Here is a 27,937-nt window from a genome sequence, read left to right as displayed (position 1 = left end):
ATCTTGTCCATCTACGCCTGTAGTACAGTAGGAAATGCTAAAGTGTATAAAACAATGAAAGACAGTCATGTCCTCGAGAGTACTATCTTATCAACCGCGAGAAAAGGGAAGAACAAGGGATCACAGGAAAGAGAAGTAACAATAATTTGAAGGTAGGTGGCACTTTTTGAGGAGCATAACTGAAATTCTTTGAAGTAGAGCACACCTTATTTAAGAGATGAATTGAGACTGGTGTCAAAGAATGAATATTGTAATTGTACTCAACAACTAAGAGCTATCAGACCCATAAGTCAGGAGCATATTTCCTTTCAACCCCCTTCCACCCCCCCCCCAAAAAAAAAAAAAATACAACTAAACATCCAGGTGACCAGGGGCTACGCAAATACTTCCGACCATTCCATCGTCCCAACTTCTCTTGTTGAATGCATTGTTTGTTTGTTCTGCAAAGACGAATGGAAATGAGCGTTTAAGTAAAGATTTTCCATCAATTGCAAAAGGGTTACGGTAATAAAAGAGAAAAATCCCCTTTTATGATATAAAAAGTACCTATATATTTTGTTATCTTGTCACCCATCTCAAAGTTCGAATATGGGTTCCATTTAGTAAAGCTTTGTTCATAGTCTTTGACACTGTTATAGCTATCATCATCTTTTCAGTCTTATATTTTGATTTCTTGTAATCTTATTGTAATCATATTGTAATCATGATGGACAAAAACAGTACAGAATATCTAATGATGGTTCATGTGTTGCGATAACTTCAGTAATGAGCGATCACAATCCCTTTTATCATCAAAACACAGGTGGAGTATTTGTAAACAAGTGGGAGGGTGATTCCAGTGAAAGGTTACCTGGGCAAGGATTTCGTATGTCGGAAGAATGGCAGTTTCTGTGGACATCAGACTAAATAGACCAAGTAGGATATATCATGAAGGGGCAAGTAATCAATTTCTTTCATTATAGATAGTGCTTATATTTTTGGAAAAGTTGGTAGTATTGTAAATTGACCGTAAGTATTATTGAATTGTACGTTTGTAAATCATTAATATAAATATTTCATTGAGGAATATTTTACCGAGTTAAGTAGTATCTGACAATCTGTAGTATCCCGACAAGGCGCATATGTTTGGAGGCTGATATAATTAAGCCTGAAATATAAAATGATTAGGTATACTTTGCTGGACTTGATTTTGAATATATTGTGTTTGTGTTTAGGCTAATCTCAACTGCAGACTAAACACAAATCATAAAATGTTACAAATCACCTCAAACTGAGTTATGATGCACGATAATGGTTAATGCTGACAACTAACCCATCATCATCATGGCTAACTTGGCCTATCAGAGGCTCAACCATGATTGGTATATTAAACATTACATTTAAATATAAGGCCTAATGACACATTTTCTAGGCCAAATTGAATGTTATTTCATCTTATCCTGATATTATGCCTCCTAGTTATGCTATGCCTTATCCTAAAGAAGGCATTATTACATGGTTGGTGACTGAGGTAGAACATCGCTTCTTGTGGACAGTGGTCAAGGTAAACGATGGTTTGAACCCACTGCTAGTGAGGACCACAATATCAATGGAAATAAGTACGAAGGGTATTTTTGTGTCATCCTCGGATTTCTCAGTAAAAGTAGAAGTCAAAAGACCTAACAATATTTCAGTTGCCATGCCTTACAGGCTCGATGTCATACCATCTAATCAAACACTGCTTTCTGTTTTGTATTCTATATGTAATATATAGGATATAAGGTAGGGACATGATTTTGATAGGAGTTTATGGGTTGTCATTCAATAAAGACAAATAAGTTGATTTTTATTTAGAGGTAAGCCTGGTAAGTTTTGAAGTCTATGGTGGAGTAGAAATTAAGTTCATGTTATATGAATCGCAAATCATTTGCTATGGTTATGTCCCAATCCTATTTTGTTCCAGTATAGTTTTACTAGTATAATTTCTATAATACTAGACAATATTATTTTACAGAAGGCTATCATAGGTTTTATTTTAGGTGAGAGATGCTCTTGTACCATGGGCTACTTTGTGATATCTCAATGAAATGAGTGTTGTGGAGATATTTTTCAATTGGTCTTACCATGGCAGGGTATATACCATAATGATTGGTTATTCATTCTAGAGGAACTGTGTCACTTATATGCTAACTTGATCTCCCAGGGACTTCCAAAGAAAGAAGCTTATTTTTCATTTTCCATCTCTTCAAATTATAGTCGTAATTGTTGCCTCATGTTTCACTCATAGCCCTGAAGTAGTAGCAAGCACTAGTTCTTGCACCCATCCATAGGTGCCTCTGAGAAGAGACTGGACTGTTGTCTGTGTTGTAATAATGTTTTATATCTTTTCATATTACCACAAAGAAAACAGAATGCCATCTCCTCAGGGCTGCACCTTGAGTTGAAATGAGAGTGTAGATAAGTTTAATGGATCAATTGTAGAATTTCCCCCTCATGCGCTTGTGATGGAAATTATACAAGTGAGTGTTCCTTGAATGTTGATCGTGACTTGTGATACACAACCTAACCTAATCTACTATTTAGTGTAGTTGGGATGGATATTTTACAGTTGATCAGTGTGTGGAGAGATTCTACAATTGATCCAATTTAATTAATTATTTAACTGCTACCCTGGGATTCACTACATGGAAAACTTGCAGCCCCACAGTGGCTGGCAACAATCCTTGTGCCCTCCCACAATGCTCTCCAGGAGGAAACTTTGAACTTTGTGTTGTATAAGTATAGGAATATGAGTAATTTGCTAGTGGACAGTGACATCAATCAGATAATTTGTTATGATTGTTGTGCAGAGGATTCGAACCTACTGCTGAGCGGTCTAAGGCACTGACTTGGGAGCCTCTTAGGCGCCAGAGCAGTTGGTTTGAATCCTCTGCACAACGATCATAAAAATTATCTGAAGTATAGGAATGTTATGTATCACCAGCTGAAAGTGGTAAGGGGAGAGGAGTAGTTGCTGGTGGTCAGTTCTTGAAGTGAGAGATCTTGGACTCAGTCTGGAGATTGGGTGTCAGCCTCTCAAGGGTGCACATCCTAATAGAGTTGAGGAGTTTGACAGGTTTAGTAAATGGGCAGCTTTGCTGTCCATCTTGGAAAACCACCACATACTGGTACCTGTCATTGGTCTCAGTGTTGATAGATTTTATAGATGGGCAGAAGGGAGATGTAATGTTTAAAAAAAAAAGTTTAATCCTAGACAGATTGATTTAATCCTAAAATTTGTGTAACTCATTGAGGAATGTTGGTGCACTCTTATGATTGTATTCTGGCCATTACCAGACAATTTTACTCAACTTGGAGCTTCAGTGGGGTAAAGTTGTGGGAGAGTGTGATTGCACTCTAGAATTTTTCCATAGCTATCATCAGATTATTTCCTTCAGCTGTTCAGTGCCTTTGCTCTCCAGAAACTAATTCTGGCTATTACCAGGCAATTTCATTCAGATGGGAAAATCCTTCATTCCTCAAAGGGTTAATACACACTGTTTCTTGAGAACTAGAATTTAATTGATTGTTGGTGTTCATCAGGAGTTTGTGAGGGGACACATCCTGGTTTCCACAAAATCTGAGTTTCGTCATGAAGGTGTCACGCTTACGATGGATGGAAATTCCACCCTCCAGATATCTCTCAAGAATGCTGGCCTCATTGAGTCTTTTGTTAATTCCTCCAAGGTGAGATGCTTTTTATGTGAACTCCTGTCTTGAGTAGAGCATGTTTGATACTTTTTTACCAGCATGATGAACTATGTGATAAATAATTTCTATATATCATCAGTCTCGTGCAGAAAGTGCCTAAGTTATTTGTCCAACTTTTCAGGAGATCAACTTTTTTTTTTCTTCTATTTTATAAATGTACGTAATGTTCCTCCTAACGTAGTTTTAACCCACTCAGACACTAAATATAATATTGGGAATTGTACCACAAGGAGCAATGAAAAATTGATTTAGAAAAAAAAAATCCAGAAATTGACGAAAAATGACTTAGGCAATTTCTTTATGAGAGTGATGATATTTAATTATGGAAATATAATTGTGAATAAAAAAAAGATCTGTACCAGTACAAATGCACAGTATATCTTGTGTGAATTAAGGATATAGAATCATGCTGTAGAAAATCTTTATAGCAAAATACTCCTGTATAGGGTGTTAACTCCATAAAATTTAATTTATGACACCTTTATGGACCTGAATCATGCAGCATCCTTATGACTGGAAACTGAAATAAGAGTGCTGAAGAACACTTTTAAGTTCTGTTATTTTACCTTTCTACTACTCTCCTTGAATATTTCCTTTACCACATCTGTGACTCATCACCTTTGACATGGTATTGTCTCTAAGGGTAGAAATATTATTTGTTAGGGTTGATGAAAGGGTATTAGGGTTGATGGAGTTGATGAAAGGGTATTAGGATGGTTTGGACACATATAAAGAAAGTGTGAAGAAAGATTAGTAAAAGAAGTGTGGAAGGCAGAGGTGGAAGGAGTGAATATGAGGGGGCGTCCTAGGATGAGATGGATGGATGGGGTGAAAGGGGCATTACAAAAGAGAGGAATGTCTGTGGAGGAAGGATGGGAGAGGACAGAAGATAGGGGTGAATGGAGAGGGGTTGTGTATAGATGATGCTGTGATGCATGAGGGGGAGTGGGTGGGAGGATGGGAGGTGAGGAAGTATGTTTGAGAAAAAAAATTGATGCAGCCCGAAGGGATTTCTCCCCATCTTCTCCTTTTCTGCATGAGGGGGGGTCGCCGAATTTATGAAGCGGCCTTGCTGTGGATGTGCTGTGTCTTGCGACACTGCTTCTGACCCAGGGCAGTGGACAGGATGCAGGGATGACCCATCATCCAGGAGGTGCCAAGATAAGAGGGAGGGAGGAGGGTGGAGGGGAGTGGAATATGTAGGAAATGGAATGGGTGGGAGTGGTTTCTATGCCTTTTTCTTTTTGGCTACCCCCCATGTAGGGGGAAAAAGCCTTTGGGATATGTGTATATGTATGTAATAAAATACAAAAAGTACAAAAATGAAATACCTACATAGGGCTGCTGTGGAAAGAGTCAAGTCATAAACAGACACACTATTTTTGTGTTCTGAAAATAAAAATTCATTATTGTGGTGAAAGAGAGAAGTGATAAAGATATTAAGTGTACAGGGTTGTTTATGAGTTTGTCATCATGATATTGTGATTTATTTTGTTATTGATAACCAATGCTATCCTCTGGGACATCAAACTGAAAAGGTGGAATCATTGAGGTGGTGGTGATATGGTTTAATGTCACACACTCCCCCCTATCAGGAGGCTAGGATGATGCCCCTCACAGAGGGCTTTGAGGTGGTAAAGGAGAGATTTGACCTCTTCAGTACGGGCCAAAATCTCGTGGGTAGCATTAGCTGCCAGACGTATGATGTGTTGTAATAATACTCGCATCATAAAATATAGTCACCGCTTATATCGATCGTTCTCTCTTTCACCTGTGAATTTTGATAACCATAGAAAATGTGATGAAGACAGTTTAGAGAGTATGTCATTACGCAGGGGCAACTACAATAAATATAATCAAGACGCCGATATGGCAGCCTCGCGTATCCACTTGCTCCTCATGCCGCCTACGTATGCGGCACCGTATGGAAGGGGTTAATGAGGGTAGCAGAAAGGAGGGATATTATAAGTTAAAAAGTGATATTGTGTTACATAGTTTGTAATCTTTTATTTCTCTTTATCCAAGACATCCTCCTTGCTCAACCATGCTACAGAAATTTGCAAGCCTGGAAAGATACCCGCAGGGCAAACACAAATTCCCTTCGACATTCCGCTTACCACAAAAGGCAATAAGGTCCTTTATGAAACCTACCATGGACTCTACATAACAGTACAGTACACTTTGCGCTGTGATATCAAAAGAAGCTTACTTGCTAAAGATCTTGTAAAAGCCATGGAATTTATTGTGGAGTATCGGGTGAGTGTGGTTTTATTTTCAACTTCATTGTTATTTTTAGTCTTAGTTCCTCCTTGTCTGGTCGATTGGATTGTATTTCTTTAGGTTCGTAGCATTGAAGCTGCATATATTTTTTGTAATCAGTACTTTATATATAGTAATGAGTTGAGAGAAATATTTGAGAAGGTGATCAATGAACTAAATGATAAAAGCTTAAAAGTTGGCCTAGAAATAAATATGAAGAAAACTAATTAGGTGTTGTTCAAGAGAAAAAGATTGGAAATGAAATATTGGAAGAGGTAAATGAATACATGTACTCTTTTTATATATTAAAATGCCTCTTTCTACATATAGTTAGTTAGAGGGCAGGATAGATAAGATGGGGGAGAGGGAGGGAGGGGGGATTTGGGGGTTTAGTGGAAGGAAAGAATGAAATTGTGAGAATAAACACCTTGTGAGATCGAAACCTTTATTGGTACTACGTTTCGCTTGTTACAGCTTTTTCAAGTACAGCTTTTCAAGTACAGCTTTTCAAGTACAGCTTGAAAAAGCTGTAACAAGCGAAACGTAGTACCAATAAAGGTTTTGATCTCACAAGGTGTTTATTCTCACAGTTTTGTCGGCTTTTGCCATTGTGATTCAAAGAATGAAATGGAAGGAAATTAGAGTTATGATAGATGTGGGACAGACCCAATTGCTCGGTTATTTTTATAGTCTCGTGGACTATTTTTATACATATAAGGGAAGTAGCCAGCCAAATATTTGTGTGTATTTACCTAATTGTGCAATGTGTGTATGTAAAGGTGCAATCATTATCTATTGACAAGAAATTGCCTCAAAATAATTTTTGTAAAGGCACCATCATTATTGGGAACAAGATATTTTGAAAATATTATTATTATTATTTTTTTCTTTTCTTTTTGCTTTTTAGCCTGGAATAGGTGAGAAAGCAATCACACAAAGGGTGGACTTCGAGATTCAGCCAGAAACTCTGAAGAATGTGAAAGACCACACTCGTATTCCTAAATTCTACATTCGAGGGCATCTGGATTCCTCACAATGGAAGATTTCAAACCCACTTACTGGAGAGGTAATTTGATATAGAATAAATAAAAAAAATAGAACAGGCTTACCTGATGTGTCAGGGTCATGGGAGAGTAGTTGAAAGTAGGTATTTTTTGGAGGAGGCTAAAATCAGTAGTGCCATTTATTCTATATTATTTGTTTTGTTTGTTATTATTTGTCTGTTCATTATTGTTTGCTTGATTTTAATTTATTTTTAGTTATCTGTCAGTTTATTGATATTTACCTATTAGTTTATTATCTAACTATGCCTATGTATTTATTTATTTTATTTATTATTATTTTTATTATTATTATTTATATTGTTATAAGTTTTATTTATTTATCCTTATTATATTTTTTCTGCATCCTGTTGGCATGCTCCGCCTTTGTAATTCTTTGAAAGAGAGCAAGGAGTAGACCAAGGAAGAGGTGAGTGGATTAGGTGGAATGAAATCACAAGAACATGTGGTCAGAATGTTGAACAAATGAAAATGTGTGAGTAACAGATAAAGGTGGAAAAAGTTGTATAAACTAAGGCAGTGACATGTTTTGTGAGAGGGATGCCCCTGAGATGTTTTGTGTTTCTTTCTTTCTTCTTGGACCTCTTTTCTTCATTATTTACTCTTTCTATCATTTTCAATTCTGTGAAAAAGTTGAGGTGTAATCTTTGCATGTGAGAATCAGCACCGTATGAGATCGAAACCTTTGTTGGTACGACATTTTGCTTGTTACAGCTTTTTCAAGTACAGACATATGGCAAACACTCTGAGTACATATAGGCCGATGGGGAAGGAACTGGGAGAGGTTATCAGGGAGGGGTGGGTGGTAGGTGGAGGGGCGGAGGTGGGTGTGTGTGAGAAGGGGACGGGTGGGACTTGGTGGGGATAAAGGAGGACATTTCGGACAGTTTGATGAAGTGGACTAAGGGGGACATTTCATACATTTGTATAATTCATCTGTTACCTGCATTATACAAATGTATGAAATGTCCCCCTTAGTCCCCCTTAGTCCTTCCCCATGGGCCTATATGTACTCAGAGTGTTTGCCATATGTCTGTACTTGAAAAAGCTGTAACAAACGAAACGTCGTACCAATAAAGGTTTCGATCTCACACGGTGTTGATTCTCACAGTCTTGTCGGCTTTTGCCATTGGGGGAGGCTTTTCCTATCCCATACCTTGTACTGAATTGATTGAAGAGGATGGAAATGAAATATAAGGTGAGGGATGCCAAGAGAAAGGCAAATGTGAGGTAGAGTAAGTTTTTGACCAAAAATTTTGAAAAAGAATAAAAAAATGTTTTGGAAGAAAGGGAAGAGTGCGAAGAGGTGAGTTGGATAGGTAGGAGAGGATAAATGAAGTTGATGGGCAGATGTAATTGGAAGTGAAGGCGATGAGTTGAAGATGAGTATTTCAAGGCATTAAATAAAAGGATAGGAAGGCTTCAGTTCTATCAGTGGGCATATGTAAATGGAAGTGAAGACGGAGTAGAGGATGGGTAATTTAAAGCATTGAATTTATAAAAGGATAGGAAGGCTTCAGTTGTGTCAGTGGGAAGTACCATAAGAATCAAAGTAATTCAAGAAGAGAATGATTGCCACAGGAGAGGAAATACAAGTAGCATTGGAAGAAATTAAAGCTAGAAAGTTGTCTGGGTTGAATGGTTGTAATGTGGAATGTCTGATAAAGGATGGGGTAGTTGTAGTGGAATGACTTGTGAGATTATTTAATGTGTGTTTAGGGGAAGGCAATGTATTAGTAGATTGGTGGAGTGCATACATAGAACCATTATACAAAAGAAGAGGTACAAGTACAAATGTAGGGTAGTTTTAGAGGGATTAATTTGTTAGGTGTAGTCATTAAGGTGTATGTGAGGGTGTTAATTAAGAGAATGAGAAGGGGGATGGAGGGAGTAATTGAGGAAAAGCAGTGTGGATTCAGGAGAGGAAGAGGGTACACATATCAAGTGTCATGTCCTTAGCATGAATAGAATCCTATGGTTGTACTGTGTCATGCCCTTGCATGAATAAAGTCTCCTGTTTGTATTCTTAAGGCACACCTTGGGTGAACATGATGTGTTGTGTATTATCATTAATGTTGTTATTGTCTCTTGTGGAAAGAAATTTTGTATATATTTCATAAAATGTATGTGTGTACATCAAAATGTACATTATCAAGTAAACCATTGCATAATACCCATCTGTTGGGGTGCGCTTTGAATACATTCTGTCAGATGATGCCAAACTCAGAAAACGTTGCATAATTTGGCATGAAAATGTGTTGTTCTTTCCCATTTGTTAGAAGTAGCTGAAATACCAAGTTTAAGTATGTATTGACATCAAGTAAATGTAATCACCAATTCCTGGGCTATATAAGGCCAGGCAGAGAGCACCCACAGAGAACCAGAGTGGAGACCCAAGCAGAGAGAGAGACAAGAAATTCAAGAGAAAGCTGAGAGACCAGAAAAGCAGAACCAAGAAAGAAAACTGAGAGCAAAGAAAATAAACAAGAAAAGAAGCAAATGCCCATGGTTCATCTGAAAACTATGTAGAATTTTTTCTACATTCATCGGTTATGACCACTCAACTAAACAAGTCCTTTGGACCTTTATGATTATACTATGCAATCTTCAAGCACACCTGTGAATTGGCAGTCTCCACACGAAGTGCCAGCCTTTGCTTTTCTGAATTATTTCGGATATCTTCCAAACTACTACTAGACTAAAGCTATGTACGACTCTACACTCTCTCTATGTTATTTCTCCACTATGAGACAACAACCAATCATCTACATATTCCCCAACAACCAGAAGTGTCTCCCCTCTACTACCAGAGATTATCATGTGATTCTCTCTGCAAATTACTTGTTTGGCCCAAGACATCAAGACCGTTACAGATGATTAATGTTGGACATGTCTTCTATTACCTAAATCAGACTGTCTGCCCACTACTCCAGGTTTGACGTACGAAACCCAAAACTGAATCAAACTGGTAATTGTTTAAGTACCCATTTATGATTCATGAAACATACATATCTTTATTTTTTATGCTTAATGTGCATTGCTATATTTTTCTTATTCTATGTCCATTTATGTTGTTTGTGTCTATTTTATTATTTAAATAATAATTAATTTTGACAGTTTCATTATCCTGCCTGAACTCTTGTCACTTGTGTGAGCTGTACATGGCCTTAAATTTTTTTTTCTTTTTTTCTTGTGTTGCAACTAGCCTGGCCCATAGATGGGTTGTGACATCAAGTATTTACAGTAAGACTGATATGTGACAAGTTTTTGGTAAAGGTTAAGGATGTATTTTGGGCTTTCATGGACTTGGAGGAGCCATATGGCAGAGCTGACAGAGAGACATAGTGGAGTGTGTTGTGCATGTGTGGGATAGGGAAAATTTGTTGAGAGCCATGAAATTTTTTCCATGAGTTTGAGCATGTATGAGGGTAAGAAATGGAGAAAGCAAATGGTTTGAGGAGGTTGGGCAGTATCAGGGTTGGGCAATGTTGTCATGGTTGTTCAGTTTGTATATGGATGGGGTGGAAAGGAGGTAAATACAAGAGTATTGTGCAGAGGTTTGGAGTTTGTGAGAATGGCAAAAGTGGGAAGTGAACCAGTTGTTGCCTATAGATGACAAAGTATTTGTGACTGATTCTGAGGAGAGACTGAGGCAGTTGGTGATAATATGGGAGGTTTGAGAGGATAAAGTCAAAAGTAAAGTTAGGCAAAAGTAAGATGATGAGATCAACAAAATGTGATGATGTTGGTGGGTGAGAGGCTGGAAGGAGTGGAGAGTTTTAAGTATTTGGGGTCATATATGATGGTGAATAGAGTGAATGTGGAGGTGAACTGTTGCATAACACAAGTAGATGTCATGGGGGAATGAAAAGTGTTCTAAGAAATAGATATTTGAGGATAAGTACAAAGAGAAGGTTGTGTGAAGAAGTGATTGTATCTACAGCATTGTATGGAACAGAGACTTGGAATTTAAGGGAGGCAGAAAGGGAGCCTAAATGTGTTTGAGATGAAGTGTATAGAAGTATGATGGATATTTTAAGGATGGATAGAGTGAGACATGTGGTGGCAATGCATAGAATACAGGTGGAAAAAGTTGTTTGAAAGGATAAATCAAAGAGAAAGAATACACACGTACATACATATACCAAGGGCTTTTTCCCCCTTACACGGGGGGTAGCCAAAAAAGAAGAATAAGTAAGAATAAGAGAAAGGATGAGTAAAGAAATATTAGCATAAAAGTGTGGAAAGAAGTAGATGGAGTGAACTTCAGAGGAAGATGAAGAATGAGGGTGGATAGATGGGGTGAAAGAGTCATTGGTTGGAATAGGACTATCTATCAAGCAAGGAAAAAAAAAGAATGCAATAGATACAAGTAACTGGAAAGATTGTGAATGAGTGAAGGAATATATGACTCAAAAGGATGTTGTGTCTTTCTGGCTTGTCTTTGACCTAAATACTATGGTGGCAGATAGGGATGATCCTACATCCATGAGGTGGGAAGATGAATAGATTTTAATGGGTGTGGGATGGGTGTGGTGTGGTTGCGTGCTTTGAATTGGCCACCCGCACAACACCTTGATTCTTATTTTGTTGGGGGTTTAATATTAAATACAGGCACATGATGGGAGTAGGTCTGTCCTAAAATGTACATTTTGTATTTTGTTTTGTCCGTTAGTGTCTGTCTAGATACCAAAAGGTTTATTTCCTCTCATTAGAGAGGTAGCCAACCAAGGCATGCAACTACCCTCCACCCATCCAACACCTATCTAACACCCATTGGTTTCCCTTCTATCCTAGTTCCTTGTGGATGAAGGGCCATCATTGCCCCTGCTTTGGTCAGAAGCAATGCAGCAAGATGCAGCACCTCCACAGCAAGGCCTGATGGCTGAAGCTGAATATTGAGTAAACCTCTATAGTCAGTGTCTATAGGTTAGAAGAGCCTTGATATATGTATTGTTAAGGTAAAAAGAATTATATTTCTTAGACAAAAGTGACTCCTTTGGCTACAGCTAAGCCCCTCCTTTTATAAGCTCCCTTTCCTTTATCCATTATTTGTTTATTTGTTTATTCATTTGATTATTTATTTTTTGAGAAGCGATGGATTATTGATTCCCTTGTTTTAAGTTCTGCTGTCAATCTAGAATATTTTTATATCAAAGTTATTTGTGACAAAATGATACCCCATTAATCATGGTCAATATATTTCCCTTGCAGTTGACAGTATGCGAGTGTGAAAAGGGCATAAGTAGCATTGAGCTTCAGCTCGTAAGGGTTGAGACGAGTGGATCTGCCGAGGGATTTTCCAGAGAAGGTTGGTATTCATATATCAAATGAACAGACAAGTTTGTGTTTATATGTGTATTACTTAGTGTTTACCTAATTGATGTGTACGGGGCTGGATCAGTGCTTATGAAGTCCAATCTTTTTTCCTCCATTTGTCAAACCTTTCCTTGAGTTCTTTTATAGTGTTGGATTGGGTTATATTTTTATCCAACTTATTGCACAAGTGTGTGTCCCCACACATGTACCAAGAAGAATATATAAAAAAATAGAAAGAATACAAAGAGCAACAACAAAACTAGCACCAACTCTTTCCGAACAGACATATGAGCAAAGACTGTCCAAACTAGAATTACCAACTTTGGAATAAAGAATTAAAGAAGAGAAAGAGGAGACTTACTGACAATCTAAAGAATAATGAAAGGAATGGAAGTCTTAGATAAGAATGACTTGTTAATGGATAATGGTAAAACAAGAGGACATGAAAAGAAACTAAAAAAGGATAGTTACAGAAGAGATCTGAAAAGGAACAGCTTCCCACACAAAGTGATAGATACTTGGAACAAATTAGACAACGAAACAGTGTGTGCAAACACTATTCAAGATTTTAAGAAAAAACTTGATGCTGAGAGATACAAAGACGGGTCACCACGAGCATAGCTCTCTTCCCGTATAATACAACTAGGTAAATACAGTCGAACCTCGAAAGCCCGGACCCCGAATGCCTGGACCCTCGTATGACCGGTCGAAATGAACAAAGGGCGTACTTTTCAAGCAAAGTTCCCTATTTGCCCGGTAGGTGGCAGCGACGGCCGTACACGTGTACTCAAACCCGACCCAGTCAAGCTGCCACCAGGGTGCCGTTTCGTAGAATTTTGTACCAAAATGTAGTAAAATAGCGGCATGTGGCAACTGCACAAGGACATGAGGAATTTTTTTCTACATATCAGCGGGCTGTTAAAAACATTCAAAAACTCAAACTTTTGTTTAAAAATCATAGAACTAGTTATCAAATAATAAATGGTACATCAAAATATGACTTTTATTGGTAATTGTGTTACTTATAAAATATTATACCCCAAAAGATACGTTTTTACGGTGTAGAAAAAAATTCTACGCTAAAGTTTCAGCTTTCTTTTAGCACCAGGGCTGCCGTTTCGTAGAATTTTGTACCAAAATGTAGTAAAATAGCGGCATGTGGCAACTACACAAGGACATGAGGAATTTTTCTACATATCAGTGGGCTGTTAAAAACATTCAAAAACTCAAACTTTTGTTTAAAAATCATAGAACAAGTTATCAAATAATAAATGGTACATCAAAATATGACTTTTATTGGTAATTGTGTTACTTATAAAATATTATACCCCAAAAGATACGTTTTTACGGTGTAGAAAAAAATTCTACGCTAAAGTTTCAGCTTTCTTTTAGCGATAATAATAATAATAATAAAAAAAAAAATTATGTCATACTGAATATGTTAGGGGATGGGGGCCTTATATACATTCAAGAATAAAAAACGAACAAACATTTTGTCAAAGTTTGACAAGTATATCTTGCTATGAAAGTCTGCACACGCCCGAGAAAAATGTATGCCCCGGTATGGCAACACTCCCATTCTACACGGCAGTGTAGAAAATGCGGCAACCCTGGCCGCCACCACTGTCCCGCGTGCATACCTTCCGATATTTACAGTGTACGTAATAAAAAATACAGTACAGTACACTGTATGTACATGTCTGTATTACAGTTATTATTACAGAATTATTAGTATCATAGTATAATTATTACAGTATTGTTATTATTACAGTGTTAGAGTATTATTCTTATGTGTTTCTATGCCATGTCATACATTACCTATACGTATACCGCTACGAAAATCTACGGGTGTTAGGGCGACATTTTCGATGACTGGACTTTTTGCATGACCGGACTGCCCTTCCCCCCAATTAGTCCGGGCTTTCGAGGTTCGACTGTACAACACATCAAAATTGGTGCTCTTGGGGACTACATTAAAAACAAGACCTTTCATCATTATCGGGATACCTAGGTTGTGTTGAATGGGAAAGGGGAGTGCTTGTTAAAATTAGTGAATATTGAAAGAAAATGGAAGTCAAAGGTAAGTAAAGGACACCGGCATCCTCATATACCCACTTGGTCATCAATGACGCCTACATAGGCGTCATCATATGGAAAAGGTTAAAGATACACTCAGTCAATTAAGTGTTGCCTCGAATTTCTCTAACCTGTATACTGCAATTAGGTAAATACACACTCACACAGGCGAAACTCAAACAATACACAAGTTCAAATTTAAATATGGTAATGGGAAATCAAGGATATAGATTAAATTAGAACTATACATGAATTTGAGGCAAGGTATCATAAAGAAATTAGAGAATAGATGGGACTGAGTGAGTGTTACTCCTTTCCTGTACACTACAGTTAGGTAAATACACACACATATATTTGGAATAGTTTAGGAAGTGCTATAGCCCAAACTCAAAAAAATACATGAGCTCAAATCTAAATATGGTAATTGTAAATCAAGGGCATAGATTAAGTTGGAACTGTATATGTATTTGAGGCTAGGTAGGATAAAAGATTAGAGAATAGGAGACAGAACCCAAGGAGTGTAACTCCTTTACTGTATATTACAATTAGGTAAACACAATTAGGTAAATACACACACACACACATACATAAGTTTTGAGGAATGTTTAATCGACAATTATAAAAGATGAATAAAAAATGTTCTGTTGATTTGTTGATAACAGATTGACATACATACATATACCAAGGCTTTTTCCCCCTTACAAGGGAGGTAGCCAAAAAGAAAAAGGCACAAAATCATTCCCATCCATTCCATCCCTGAATACACTCCCCTCCCCTCCACCCTCCCTCTTATCTTAGCACCCCCTGGATGACGGGTCATCCCTGCACCTTGTCCACTGCCCTGGGTCAGAAGCAGTGTCGCAAGACACAGCACATCCACTGAGGCTGCTGAAGTATAGGAAAAGAATCACAAAGATGAAAGGGGATGGAATAATTTATGAAGATACCAAAGTATTCAGATGGTTTGGACACATGGAAAGAATGAGTGAAGAAAGATTAGTAAAAAGGTATGGAAGGCAGATGTGGAGGGAGTGAACATGAGGGGACGTCCTAGGATGAGGTGGATGGATGGGGTGAAGGGGGCTTTGGGTAAGAGGGGAATGTCTGTTGAGGAAGGACGGGAGAGGACAGAAGACGGGTGAATGGAGAATGGTTGTATATGGATGATGTTGTGATGGATGAGGTGGAATGGGCGGGGGGATGGGGGGTGAGGTAGTATGTGTGAGCAAAATTTGACGCAGCCTGAATGGATTTCTCCCCGTCTTCCTCCTTTTATGCATGGGGGGACGGAGAGGGGGGTCGCTGATTTAATGAAGCGGCCTTACTGTGGATGTGCTGTGTCTTGCGACACTGCTTCTGACCCAGGGCAGTGGACAAGGTGCAGGGATGACCCGTCATCCAGGAGGTCCTGAGATAAGAGGGAGGGTGGAGGGGTATGGAGTGTATTCAGGGATGGAATGGGTGGGAATGATTTTATGCCTTTTCCTTTTTGGCTACCTCCCTTGTAAGGGGGAAAAAGCCTTGGAATATGTATGTATGTACCAAAGTCTATATACCAAGGGCTTTTTCCCCCTTATAAGGGAGGTAGCCAAGTCAAAAGGCATGCACCCACTACCACCAATTCCACTCCATCCACATTTGCCGATGTGAAATGGGTTAAGGGTGTGACCTATAAAGGTCAGATATCAAGACTTCCATAACTTTTTGTATTTACAGTTTAATGTACATAAAAAAACATACTGACAGTATTCTATATAATTCCACCATCTACATCTTATCAAATTTGGCAAAAAACAGTTTTGTCTTCATTTCATTGCGTCGTCTGCTATTCAAAACATTCCGCCTGTGCGCTTCGGGAAAGGTTCGGGGAATTCCGCGTTCGTGACGTCACAGTTGCCAAACAAACAATATTGTTATTCTGAATATCTAGACTTCGGAAAAGTGGTATGCGAGGCGCAATTAAAAGTGAATTTTCTGAATAAATTCTTCTGTAATAGGTAAAAACTTTATTTGTATGCTTTTAAAAAGTACTTTTTCGATGATTTTTAGCGAATGGTATATCTGTTGATATCTGACCTTTAAGGGAGAGCGACTGGAGGAAGTGGATAGTCTTAGATACTTGAGTGCAAATGTGGCAGGAAAAGGTGGAGTGAAGGTGGAGGTAGAATGTAGATTGAAAGAAGTGAGCAAATGCCTTGGTGGATTAAAAATTGTAATGAGGAATAGACATTTGGGAATGGATGCTAAGAGGAGACTGTATGAAGGAGTGATTGTGCCAGCAGCACTGTATGGGGCAGAAACATGGAACATAAGAGAGGAAGAGAGAAGGAGTTTGAATGTGTTTGAGGTGAGGTGTCTGAGAAGTATGATGGGGGTTACTAGGCTAGATAGAGTGAAAAATGAGGAGGTGAGGAGGAGAACAGGGGTGGAAAGGGAGTTGGGAGATAGGGTTGATGAAAGAGTATTAGGATGGTTTGGGCACATGGAAAGAATGAGTGAAGAAAGACTAGTAAGAGAGGTATGGAAGGCAGATGTGGAGGGAGTGAACATGAGGGGATGTCCTAGGATGAGGTGGATGGATGGGGTGAAGGGGGCTTTGGGGAAGAGGGGAATGTCTGTTGAGGAAGGACTGGAGAGGACAGAAGACAAGGATGAATGGAGAATGGTTGTATATGGATGATGTTGTGATGCATGAGGTGGAATGGGCAGGGGGATGGGGGGTGAGGTAGTATGTGTGAGCAAAATTTGACGCAGCCCGAAGGGATTTCTCCCTGTCTTCTCCTTTTATGCATGGGGGGATGGAGAGGGGGGCGTCGCCGATTTAATGAAGCGGCCTTGCTGTGGATGTACTGTGTCTTGCGACACTGCTTCTGACCCAGGGCAGTGGACAAGGTGCAGGGATGACCCGTCATCCAGGAGGTGCTCAGATGGGAGGGAGGATGGAGGGGTGTGGAGTGTATTTAGGGATGGAATGGGTGGGAATGATTTTATGCCTTTTCCTTTTTGGCTACCTCCCTTGGAAGGGGGAAAAGCCTTGATATATGTATGTATGTACATGTATGTATCATGTATGTATGTATTATTATTATTATTATTATTATTATTAAGATGAAGGAGGAGTGGGAGGGAGTAAAGGATAGAGTAGAGCTGGGTGTGGAGGAGGAATGGGGATGGTTCAAGGAGGGAGTCATAAAGTGTGCAAGGATGGCGTGTGGAACAAGAAGGACAGGGGGAAATAGAAGAAAGGGTAGTGAATGGTGGGATGAGGAAACAAAGAAGGTTGTAGAAGAGAAGAAGCAAGCTTTCACAGATTGGTTACAAAATAGGACGAGGGAGTCATATGAGAGGTACAAAGAAAAGAAAAGAGAAGTAAAGCAAAAGGTAAAGGTTGCAAAGAGGAGAGCAGATGTGAAATGGGGTAAGAGTATGACAGAAAATTTTGAAAGTAATAAAAAGATGTTTTGGAAAGAAATTAAGAGAGGAAGAGGAGGCAAATCAAGTAGAGAAGAAAAGGTAAAAGGTGCAGATGGAGAGATGATAATGGAACAGAAGGCAGTAAGGGGAAGATGGGCAAAGTATTTTAGGGAGTTGCTAAATGTGAAGGAGGATAGGGGAGGAAAGATAGCTGCAGTGGGAAATGCGAAGAAAATGAGAGTGATGAGTGAGGAGAATGGAGGAGAAATAAGGAAGGATGAAGTGAAGGCAGTTGTTAAGATGATGAAAGCAGGTAAGGCACCTGGTCTGGATGGATGCCATGCAGAATGTCTGAAAAAGGGAGGTACAGTGATGGTGGACTGGTTGGTGAGGTTATTTAATGTTTGCTGGAGAGAGGGTAGAGTGCCGTAGGACTGGAGGAGTGCCTGTATAGTTCCTCTTTACAAGGGAAAAGGGGACAAGTGTGAATGTAGTAGTTTCAGAGGGATTAGCTTGTTAAGTGTAGTTGGGAAGGCTTATGGGAGGATCTTGATTGAGAGGATTAGGAGAGGAACAGGAGTAATTGGTGAGGAACAGTGTGGATTTAGGACAGGTAGAGGTTGTGTAGATCAGATCTTTGTGGTAAGACAGATATGTGAGAAAGCTATAGGAAAGGGGAAGGATGTTTTTTTGGCTTTTATGGATCTGGAAAAGGCTTATGATAGGGTAGACAGAAAGGCACTGTGGGAGGTTATGCAGATATACGGGATAGGAGGAAAGCTTTTGGGAGCTGTCAAGAGTTTTTATGAGAGTAGTAGAGCTTGTGTCAGGATTGGAAATGGAGAGAGTGAGTGGTTCGAGGTAAAGGTGGGACTTCGTCAGGGATGCGTTATGTCATCCTGGCTGTTCAACTTGTACATGGATGGGGTGGTGCGAGAGGTAAATGCAAGGGTAGTGGGCAAGGGATTGGAGATGGTTAAAGAAAATGGAGAAAAGTGGGAGGTGAGCCACCTGTTGTTTGCGGACGACACTGCGCTTGTGGCAGGATTGGAGGAAGGATTGAGGAAGTTGGTGACAGAGTTTGGGAGAGTATGTGATAGAAGAAAGCTAAAGATAAATGTGGATAAAAGTAAGGTGATGAGATGTTCAAGGGGTGAAAGTGGCAGTAGACTGGAAGTGAGCATCAAGGGAGAGCGACTGGAGGAAGTGGATAGTCTTAGATACTTGGGTGCAAATGTGGCAGGAAAAGGTGGAGTGAAGGTGGAGGTAGAATGTAGATTGAGAGAAGCGAGTAAATGCCTTGGTGGATTAAAGAGTGTAATGAGGAAAAGACATTTGGGGATGGATGCTAAGAGGAGACTATGAAGGAGTGATTGTGCCAACAGCACTGTATGGGGCAGAAACATGGAACATAAGAGAAGAGGAGAGAAGGAGTTTGAATGTGTTTGAGATGAGGTGTCTGAGAAGTATGATGGGGGTTACTAGGCTAGATAGAGTGAGAAATGAGGAGGTGAGGAGGAGAACAGGGGTGGAAAAGGAGTTGGGAGATAGGGTTGATGAAAGAATATTAGGATGGTTTGGACACATGGAAAGAATGAGTGAAGAAAGACTAGTAAAAGAGGTATGGAAGGCAGATGTGGAGGGAGTGAACATGAGGGGACGTCCTAGGATGAGGTGGATGGATGGAGTGAAGGGGGCTTTGGGGAAGAGGGGAATGTCTGTTGAGGAAGGACGGGAGAGGACAGAAGACAGGGATGAATGGAGAATGGTTGTATATGGATGATGTGATTGCATGAAGTGGAATGGGCGGGGGGATGGGGGGTGAGGTAGTATGTGTGAGCAAAATTTGACGCAGCCCGAAGGGATTTCTCCCCGTCCTCTCCTTTTATGCAATGGGGGGACGGAGAGGGGGGTCGCCGATTTAATGAAGTGGCCTTACTGTGGATGTGCTGTGTCTTGCGACACTGCTTCTGACCCAGGGCAGTGGACAAGGTGCAGGGATGACCCGTCATCCAGGAGGTGCTCAGATGGGAGGGAGGGTGGAGGGGTGTGGAGTGTATTCAGGGATGGAATGGGTGGAGGTGATTTTGTGCCTTTCCCTTTTTGGCTACCTCCATTGTAAGGGGGAAAAGGCCTTGGTATATGTATGTATGTATTATTATTATTGTTATTATTATTATTATTATTATTATTATTATTATTATTATTATTATTATTATAATATCATCATTATTAATATAATTATTATTATTATTATTATTATTATTATTATTATTATTATTATTATCATCATCATCATTTTTTCAAGTTTCAGAGATTCAGAACATCCAAATTGGTGATGGCGATGTTTGTCGAGGGGTTTCTATTCCAGTTTTTATGGTCTTGCCCCGGCTATTCACCTGCCCTACCACCTTCACTGCCAATTTCAAAATAGGTATGATGACTCTTTATATTTTGGTTGGACTTACCTCAAAGTACAAAAGTTGACCAAATCTCTTACATCTGATGATGCCTCACACACTGTTCAGGCTAATGCCAGATGGTTTTATTCAGTAGAGGGTAGGATTACAGCCTGAAAGGTTAAGAATACATTACAATCAAATATTTGAGGGTGCCCTTTGTATAGTCTGCTGTAGCTAATGTTAGATAGTATTGTTCAACTGACAGTAGGATCTAGAGCTGAAAGAGATGGGGATATGGAGTCAATATCTCATTAAAATATAATGTGGAGGAAAAGTTCATATGTAGTACAGTTAGTAGGACTCAATTTTTATTTAATTTTTGATTGTGTCACTTACAAAGGATGTATTTTATTGCAGAGTTTGAACTCAACATTGTCATAATATTCAACAATAACCACCTAATAATGGAGACATTCCCAATAAAGTTGACACGACATTAGGTAAATCCAACGCTGAGGAGCTCCATATGGAGAAGGCATGGTAATAAACATGAGTTGCATGTTAGAAGAAAGGTATTAGAATGGTTATTATATGTTGCTTTTTATTGAATATGATAATTATTGCTTTTGAGTTTCACTGCAGTTCTATAGCAGCTGGGGGTGTTATGTTTGTGTTGTGACTACGTCATTGCATCGTACTTGAATCTAGGGAAGTCAGGTTTTTTTTTATATGCTTTTTTAATTATATTCTTGTTCATGGAGTGGAGTGCCATTAAGCAATATAGAAGTCTTCCCTGTAATACTCATGATATCTTTTTCTAATGGCCCATTTTCCATAACCATCACTCCCATTTCCCCCTTTTGTTTTTGTAATGGCCTTTTTTTATACTTCGGCCCATTTCCAATATTTTGCACATCTTTGTTCTGAAATTTATTTTCTATTCCTCGCTCCATTCATTCCTGAAGGCTGCTGGTCTTCTGCAAGAAAGACCAGGGGCAGTAGATTGATTGACTGATTGATTAGTTCCATTCATACATCCTCTCTATAGCTTCCTGTAACAACTTTCAATCATCCACATCTCCCACTCTCCTGGGACTGTGCTTGAAGTTGTTCAGTGAAAAGGATGTCGGAGAGAGTCTTTCTGCTGCTCATCTTCAGATCCTATCAACTTCCTTACTTTCCTTTGGAGGTATAGCCATGATGAACTGACACTTAGTCTGTGGAATGAGCCCAAGCTCTTTTTTTTTCAACTTTGTACCTCCTGTAGACACAAAGAGAAGTGACAACCATTGACAGCTCCCCTTCCAGTATTTTCAGCACATAACATAGAAACAGTCCCACAGCATTACCCATAGATTGGTCATATATGAGCTCTGAGCTCTCTGCCGGGAGGGAGATAGCTGTCGATCACGAGTCCAACATGATCAGTGGGGAGCATTGTGGACCACTGCCAGCTGCTGTTGGGCTGCATGCTTCCAGTCAGTGAAACTTGAAGTAACAATTGATTGATTTCACTCTCTTCATGATCTTTGCATCATCCCAGCAAACATTACAATAGAAATGCACAAACATTATATCTAATATACCAGTGTTGTTTTACTGTGTATTTGCCTAATTGTATTTACCAAATTGTAATGTATGGAATGAGAAATGTGCTTTTGGGTTCCTTTGTCCCTCCATCATGTCAAAGTTGGCTTTAGATTTACTTAAGTTTTCTGACATAAATATTCCTTCTTTCATATTGTTCCAAAAAGTAATGCATCTATACAGAAACCTATTTCTTAACATGTTGAAGTTATGTTCGCAGTACTAAGAGAATCCACTTGAGGAAGAACTAATAATGTAGTCCTTGTGCTCTGAGGAGTCTGGTCATAGTGCTGCATATGTCGTGATTTACCACTAGCCATTCTGTCAAATCAACCATAGTACATGCCACGCTCTCATTTCCCATCTATGTGCTATATGATTATATATATGTATATATCAGGGTAAACTAATGTCATAACACATTGGTAAATTAAACTTAAAACCCACTATTGGAAAATAAGTTTTAAAGTGAAAGATTTTTTTCTGTATATTTCGACCACTCTCTGTGGTCCTCTTCAGCAGATAGATTACAAAAGGTGAAGTACAAGAATATATACATAAAGATGGGGTACAGAACAGGGGGACAAGGGAAGAGACTCAGGTAACGTGTCCTTGGTGGGGTGTACGTTGGTTATTAAATCCAGTGACATTTGAAAACAATTTGTTGACTGCTAATGATGTTATGCAGTCAGGTGTCCATTGACCTTTTGAGATGTTGTAATTTGGGAAATCTTTTATGAAGGAGGATTCTATCATTTTACTCTTAAAACTACAATTTAATTTATAAATCATAGCATTTTCCTAATCTATATGGTGATCTCTTTTGTAGGAGCTAGAGAACACTGCAGTTTTGTTGTGCATATTTGACAGAGTTCTTGTGTTCCTTGATCCTTGTTGTGAGGTTTGGACTAGTTTGTCCCCAGTATACTTGTTTATAATCTTTACAGGGTAATTTGTAAACACCTGGATTGTTATTTTCCTGAATTCTTTTGTGGACATTCACTACTTTTGAAAATAGGCTAATAGGATAATTGAAGGTAAATCTAATTTGATCAGAATTTAAGGACATTGATGATTAAGTCATTGTAAGGTGATTTAATGCATCTATTGTCCCAATTATATTTATTAGAGTTTGAGTTGTCTTTATAATAACTAAGCTTTTGCTTTGTTAAGAGCTTTTAATAAAAACCAATCTGGATATCCTATTTTCATCATTAGCAGTCAACAAATTGTTTTCAAATGTCACTGGATCCAATAACTAATGTACACCCCACCAAGGGCATGTTACCTGAGTCTCTTTCCATCCCCTGTTCTTTAACTCATCTTTATGTATATATTCTTATACTTCATCTTTTGTAATATTTCTGCTGAAGAGGACCACAGAGAATGGTTGAAATATACAGAATTTTTTTCACTTCAAATCTTATTTTCCGATAGTGGGCTTTAAGTTTAATGTATATATATATATATATATATATATATATATATATATACATATATATATATATATATATATATATATATATATATATATATATATATATATTCTGTATATAGCAAAGGAAGCTGTATAATACAATGGATATTACTTTTTAGGATTATAACAATGATTTGAATATATTCTATGACAGGTGACAACCCTTTTTTCCCTCTTTGCCAAGGTGAGGTGTCACTGGGTCACTGACGTACGTATTGGCAACGTTGCACTCGGGTGAATTCCCACTTGTTCCCCACTCTGAATAGACTCCTTGAAGTGAAGGACTTTACCTTAAGCTCATCAAAATTCTCAGTACTTTAGATCAAAATAAGGTGTAATGATATATTTATTATTTATCTTGATTATTTAATATTTATGGGTTAATTGGGGTCCAGGGTGTCCATGAAATGTCTGTCAAGCAGGGAAGAGAAAGTGAGAGATATATAAGAGGATTGAATGGAGGGAGATTGTGAATGATTGAAGGGATGATGTTACTTAAAGGGATAATTTTTGTTATTCTGCTTCATAGATTGTTTCTGAGTAGATGAGGAAGGGGGTCACCATATAATGAAGTGTTGGGGATAAACTAGCTCTAGCTGTTGGGGCCTACTGTGGAAGAGCTGTGCCTCACTGTATTGCCTTTTACCTAAGCAGGATGGTGGGATATATACCTTTTAACTTTCACTATCTCCCTTGTAAAGGGGAAAGAGCCCTTGGTATACAGGTAAATAGTATGGTGGGGAGTTTGGGGGAGGAGCAGATTGACCCCTCATCCCTGAGATGTAAGGGATGGTTAAATTAATTTTATTTGTATATGATGTAGGTGTGTGCTTTGACAGAGCAATCCCTCTTATCATTATCCCTTATAAAGGGGAAGAATTTTTTCAGTATGGAGATGTATAGTTCAGATATATAGTTGGTAATGACATGTATGAAGTTTATTTATAAGTAGTTGCTATAATTCTTATGTGATATTTTGTTTATAGTTTATTTATGATTTTTCATTTGATGATACAAGTCATCAGATTTGGCAGTATGGAATGATAAAATGTGAAGTGAATTTAGTGTTGATTGTGTACTATTATTTATTGAGCAGAAGCAACTTTACTGATATTGACATATCGGACACAGAAATATTTAAAAAAGGATGATTACCATTGGAATTCCAAGAGAAGAAGATCAAGGAGAAGACCATGCAAAAGATGTGACTGTGGAGTTGGGGAAACTATTGAAATGTAATTAATAATTGCAATGGCTTTTTCCCCCTTACAAGGGAAGTAGCCAAAAAACAAAGGGATAAAATCCACTCCCATCCATTCCATCCCCACATACTCCACTCACATTAATGTGTAGCAGAAGAAATCTAAAGGAAATTGAATAAACAGATGTTTTGTGAAGTACCAAGATTGACAGGGTATCAGCCTACCTGGTATATATTGATGATGATGCAAGATATGTTGTTGTATATTTTGTTGAATTGTATATTCAATAGTATTTATACATATATGTATTTATATATTTATACACAGTTTCATGTAATTAATGATGGAATAAAGTTGAAGTGATTAATAGCATGTTTTATGAAGCTTTGTTAGAAAAGCTTTATCCACTATGTGGTGTTTATGAGGGTATGTTTTCATACTTGTTTTTACAGGATAGAATAGAGGCTATTATCATAGTGTTCTCTCCTGATCTCCATCCTTATAGGAGGAAGAAGCATTTTGAAATATAGGTAGATTGTCTCCTGACTTACGGTCCTGCCTGGAGGCTGTTGCCAGTTACCTGAAGGCCACAGGTCTTCTGCTAGAGAGACCAGGGGCAATGGATTGATTGAACTGATTTGACTTAAAAGAGTAAAAACAATTAACTTATATACACTTGATATTTGATTTGTCATACCCCGTTTAATGTATTTTGGAGACAATGGATTAAATCCAGTGAATCAAAATAAATTTCTGAGTCTCCAAGCATACAATCATGGCATATCAAGAACTGATCATCACAATTCTTGGAAAGTCTGATATCAAATTACAGTATGTTGAATTTATTATTAAATTGATGTTCCCCACTTTTGTCTATCAAATTGTGGGATAAGTTTGTTCAACCTTAGTGACCTGTGTGTTTTGGTTCTGTAAGACAGACATCAGAGAATCATTATTCTGCTGCCAGCCTTCAAAACCTGTTGCCACCCTCACCACTCTGCATTGGGGTCAAGATCAACTAGGATCAATGGTGGGAGATTGTATGCATACCTCCTTTGATTGCAGGTACACTGATGGTGTAATTGGAAGCTTGGTCTCACAGTTGCTTTCTTGTGGATTTGAATCTCGCACTCCTCTCCAATTCCCAACAGTGTCTGTTACCTAACCTAACCTACCCAGCTCATAGGGCAAAGGTGATGGCTTTGGGTGCAGGTACATGTCTCTTGGTGTAGGCTCACTCATTAATGCATCTTGTAATTTGATACTAATATAAATCTGACCATACCTATAACATGATAATAAAGAAAATAGTACAAAAAAAGAAAATAATGATTAGTTTTTGTAGCCTACGTCATTATACACAATTGATATGTGACTTAATGTTACATGAAGTTGCACATAAATTGCGTATAATGACAAAGACTTCAATTCGGCCACTCCATATATGGGGGGGGTGAACCTTTGGCATATAATTATATTTCAACAAAAACCCACTGTGTTGGATAAGAAGAAATGAAATAAATAGATTCCATATATTTCGATCACGGACTGTGATCCTCTTCAGTGGATCACAGTCCGTGATCGAAATATATGGAATCTATTTATTTCATTTCTTCTTATGCAACACAGTGGGTTTTTGTTGAAATTTACTAATGTGTTACGACATTACTTTGTAGTTATATAATTATATGTACGGTACACATTAAGATGAAGACTTAAGTACTATTTTCTTGTCTTGGGCATTGCATTCTTTTTGGTGCACTCTCCATAACAGAAAAAGGTGGAAATTGTGAAAATGATCACATGAAATCTAACAATATGTAGAAAAATGGTCTTTGAAATAGAGGATTTCCACTGCAATTTATGTAGTAATTTGGAATGTCATGATACACTGAACATTATTTCTAAACTCTCATGGGCAGGGACATACAAGTATCAGAAAGTATCAGAGATGAACATTAGTATAATAGGTAAAAGAATTGCGTTTACTACATTATAATTAACTGAAATAAAAACAGTGATACGTATGTTGTTCTAGATAAAATTTGAGATCCAACTGCTAGTTGTCAGAGATATACTAATTGAAGTTTCAGTAGGCTTGATTAGATTGAAAAATGGAACTTGTCCAGCATGATAATTTAATATGGAAGAAGGCATTTTTCCCCATTATGCACAAATAATTGGAGAAGCAATTTTCCAAAATAAATCTTCCCCCTCCTTAACTTCCATCCTCCTGTCCCCTTCCCAACCAAATTTAATTTCCTCATCCCTTCCCCTTCTCCACTCAAAGAAATATGCTGATCACTTTTGGATTTTACTGCCTCTTCCCTCCCTGTGATTCCACCTCTTCGATGGTATATCCCCAAGGATGGAAGAGTGGATATTGGCGACGGAAGACAAGTTCCACAATGGAAATAAGCTTACATTTTTTTGTGTGTTATCCTCGGCATTTGTAATTGTTATTTCGAACTATGTGTTCCTTTCATTATCTGTACTTCGTGTATATTGATTCAATGCCAAATAAAAGTATTATTGTCGTCGTCGTCGTCGTCGTCGTCGTCGTCGTCGTCGTCGTCGTCATCGTCATCATCATCATCATCATCATCATCATCATCATCATCATCATCATCATCATCATCATCATCATCATCATCATCATCATCATCATCATCATCATCATCATCATCATCATCATCATCATCATCATCATCATCATCATCATCATCATCATCATCATCATCATCATCATCACCACCACCACCACCACCCCCACCACCACCACCACCACCACCACCACCACCACCACCATTACCCCCCCCCCCCCCCACACACACACCCAACCCCGTCCTTGCCTCCCCTCACCCTCGTATGCCTCTTTGCCGAAAGCCCCCTCGGGGTGCATCGAAGTGTTTACATGGAAATGAGACCTACTGCTCCTGAGGTCTTCGCAGGGGTCTTAGTCGGTCTCGCCTCCCGTCACCCCCCCCTTTTTTTTAATTCACCCCCCTCACCCTCTCACCTACTCACCCCCACCTCCCCCACTGCCTTCACTCCCTGAGGTGAAAAGACAAGGATGAGAAGTAGAACAAAGGGGAAAAAAAAAGAGAAATGGAGATGAGGAGGAGGAAAAGGAGGAGGAAAAGAGGGAGAAGAAAGAGGAGTAGAAAGACAATAACGTGTAGAAGGATGGGAAGAAGGTTGAGAATAAGGAGGAAGAAAATATGAGAAAAAGAGAGAAGAAAGAGGCGGAGGAGAAGAAGGAGAATGAGGACGAAAAAAAATTCGAAAAGTCTTGGAGTCATAGGATCTCATATACCGAATTCCCTACATTTCTGATTCCCTCCCTCTCCCCCTCTCCTCCCCTCCCTCTCCCCCTCCCTTTCCCTCTTCTTCACCTCCCTATCCTTCTCC

At 38.6% G+C, this 27,937-nt stretch overlaps 1 protein-coding gene across 3 annotated transcripts; it reads left to right on the top strand.

Moving 5' to 3' along the window:
* On the top strand, nt 1-22,372 carry LOC143040714 (vacuolar protein sorting-associated protein 26C). 3 transcript variants are annotated; one of them, XM_076212071.1, is made up of 7 exons: nt 1-152; nt 3,562-3,705; nt 5,755-5,985; nt 6,896-7,054; nt 12,264-12,360; nt 20,167-20,292; nt 20,678-22,372. In XM_076212071.1, exons 2-7 carry the CDS (start codon nt 3,631-3,633, stop codon nt 20,758-20,760), a joined length of 771 nt encoding a protein of 256 aa, XP_076068186.1. In that variant the 5' UTR covers nt 1-152; nt 3,562-3,630; the 3' UTR covers nt 20,761-22,372. The 3 variants fall into 3 exon arrangements, with proteins under 3 accessions (XP_076068186.1, XP_076068184.1, XP_076068185.1); XM_076212069.1 differs by lacking the exon at nt 1-152 and adding an exon at nt 803-935 and having other exon boundaries at nt 20,678-22,371; XM_076212070.1 differs by lacking the exon at nt 1-152 and adding an exon at nt 2,469-2,498.
* Nucleotides 22,373-27,937: the final 5,565 nt, after the last annotated feature.

This window comes from Oratosquilla oratoria, chromosome 29 (genome assembly GCF_046742065.1).
Source record: "Oratosquilla oratoria isolate Oo_2021 chromosome 29, ASM4674206v1, whole genome shotgun sequence".
NCBI classification, from domain to species: domain Eukaryota; kingdom Metazoa; phylum Arthropoda; class Malacostraca; order Stomatopoda; family Squillidae; genus Oratosquilla; species Oratosquilla oratoria.
The sequence above is the reverse complement of the archived record's forward strand: the minus strand, read 5'-3'. Positions and strand labels throughout refer to the sequence as shown.

What these genes read in the sequence shown, in the direction of transcription:
- LOC143040714 (XM_076212069.1), top strand. Translation starts at nt 879, where the DNA reads ATGGCAGTTTCTGTGGACATCAGACTAAATAGACCAAGTAGGATATAT. An exon ending in GTAGGATATATCATGAAGGG is followed by an intron (nt 936 to 3,561) that starts GCAAGTAATCAA and finishes GGTGTTCATCAG; the next exon opens with GAGTTTGTGAGGGGACACAT. An exon ending in CTTTTGTTAATTCCTCCAAG is followed by an intron (nt 3,706 to 5,754) that starts GTGAGATGCTTT and finishes TCTTTATCCAAG; the next exon opens with ACATCCTCCTTGCTCAACCA.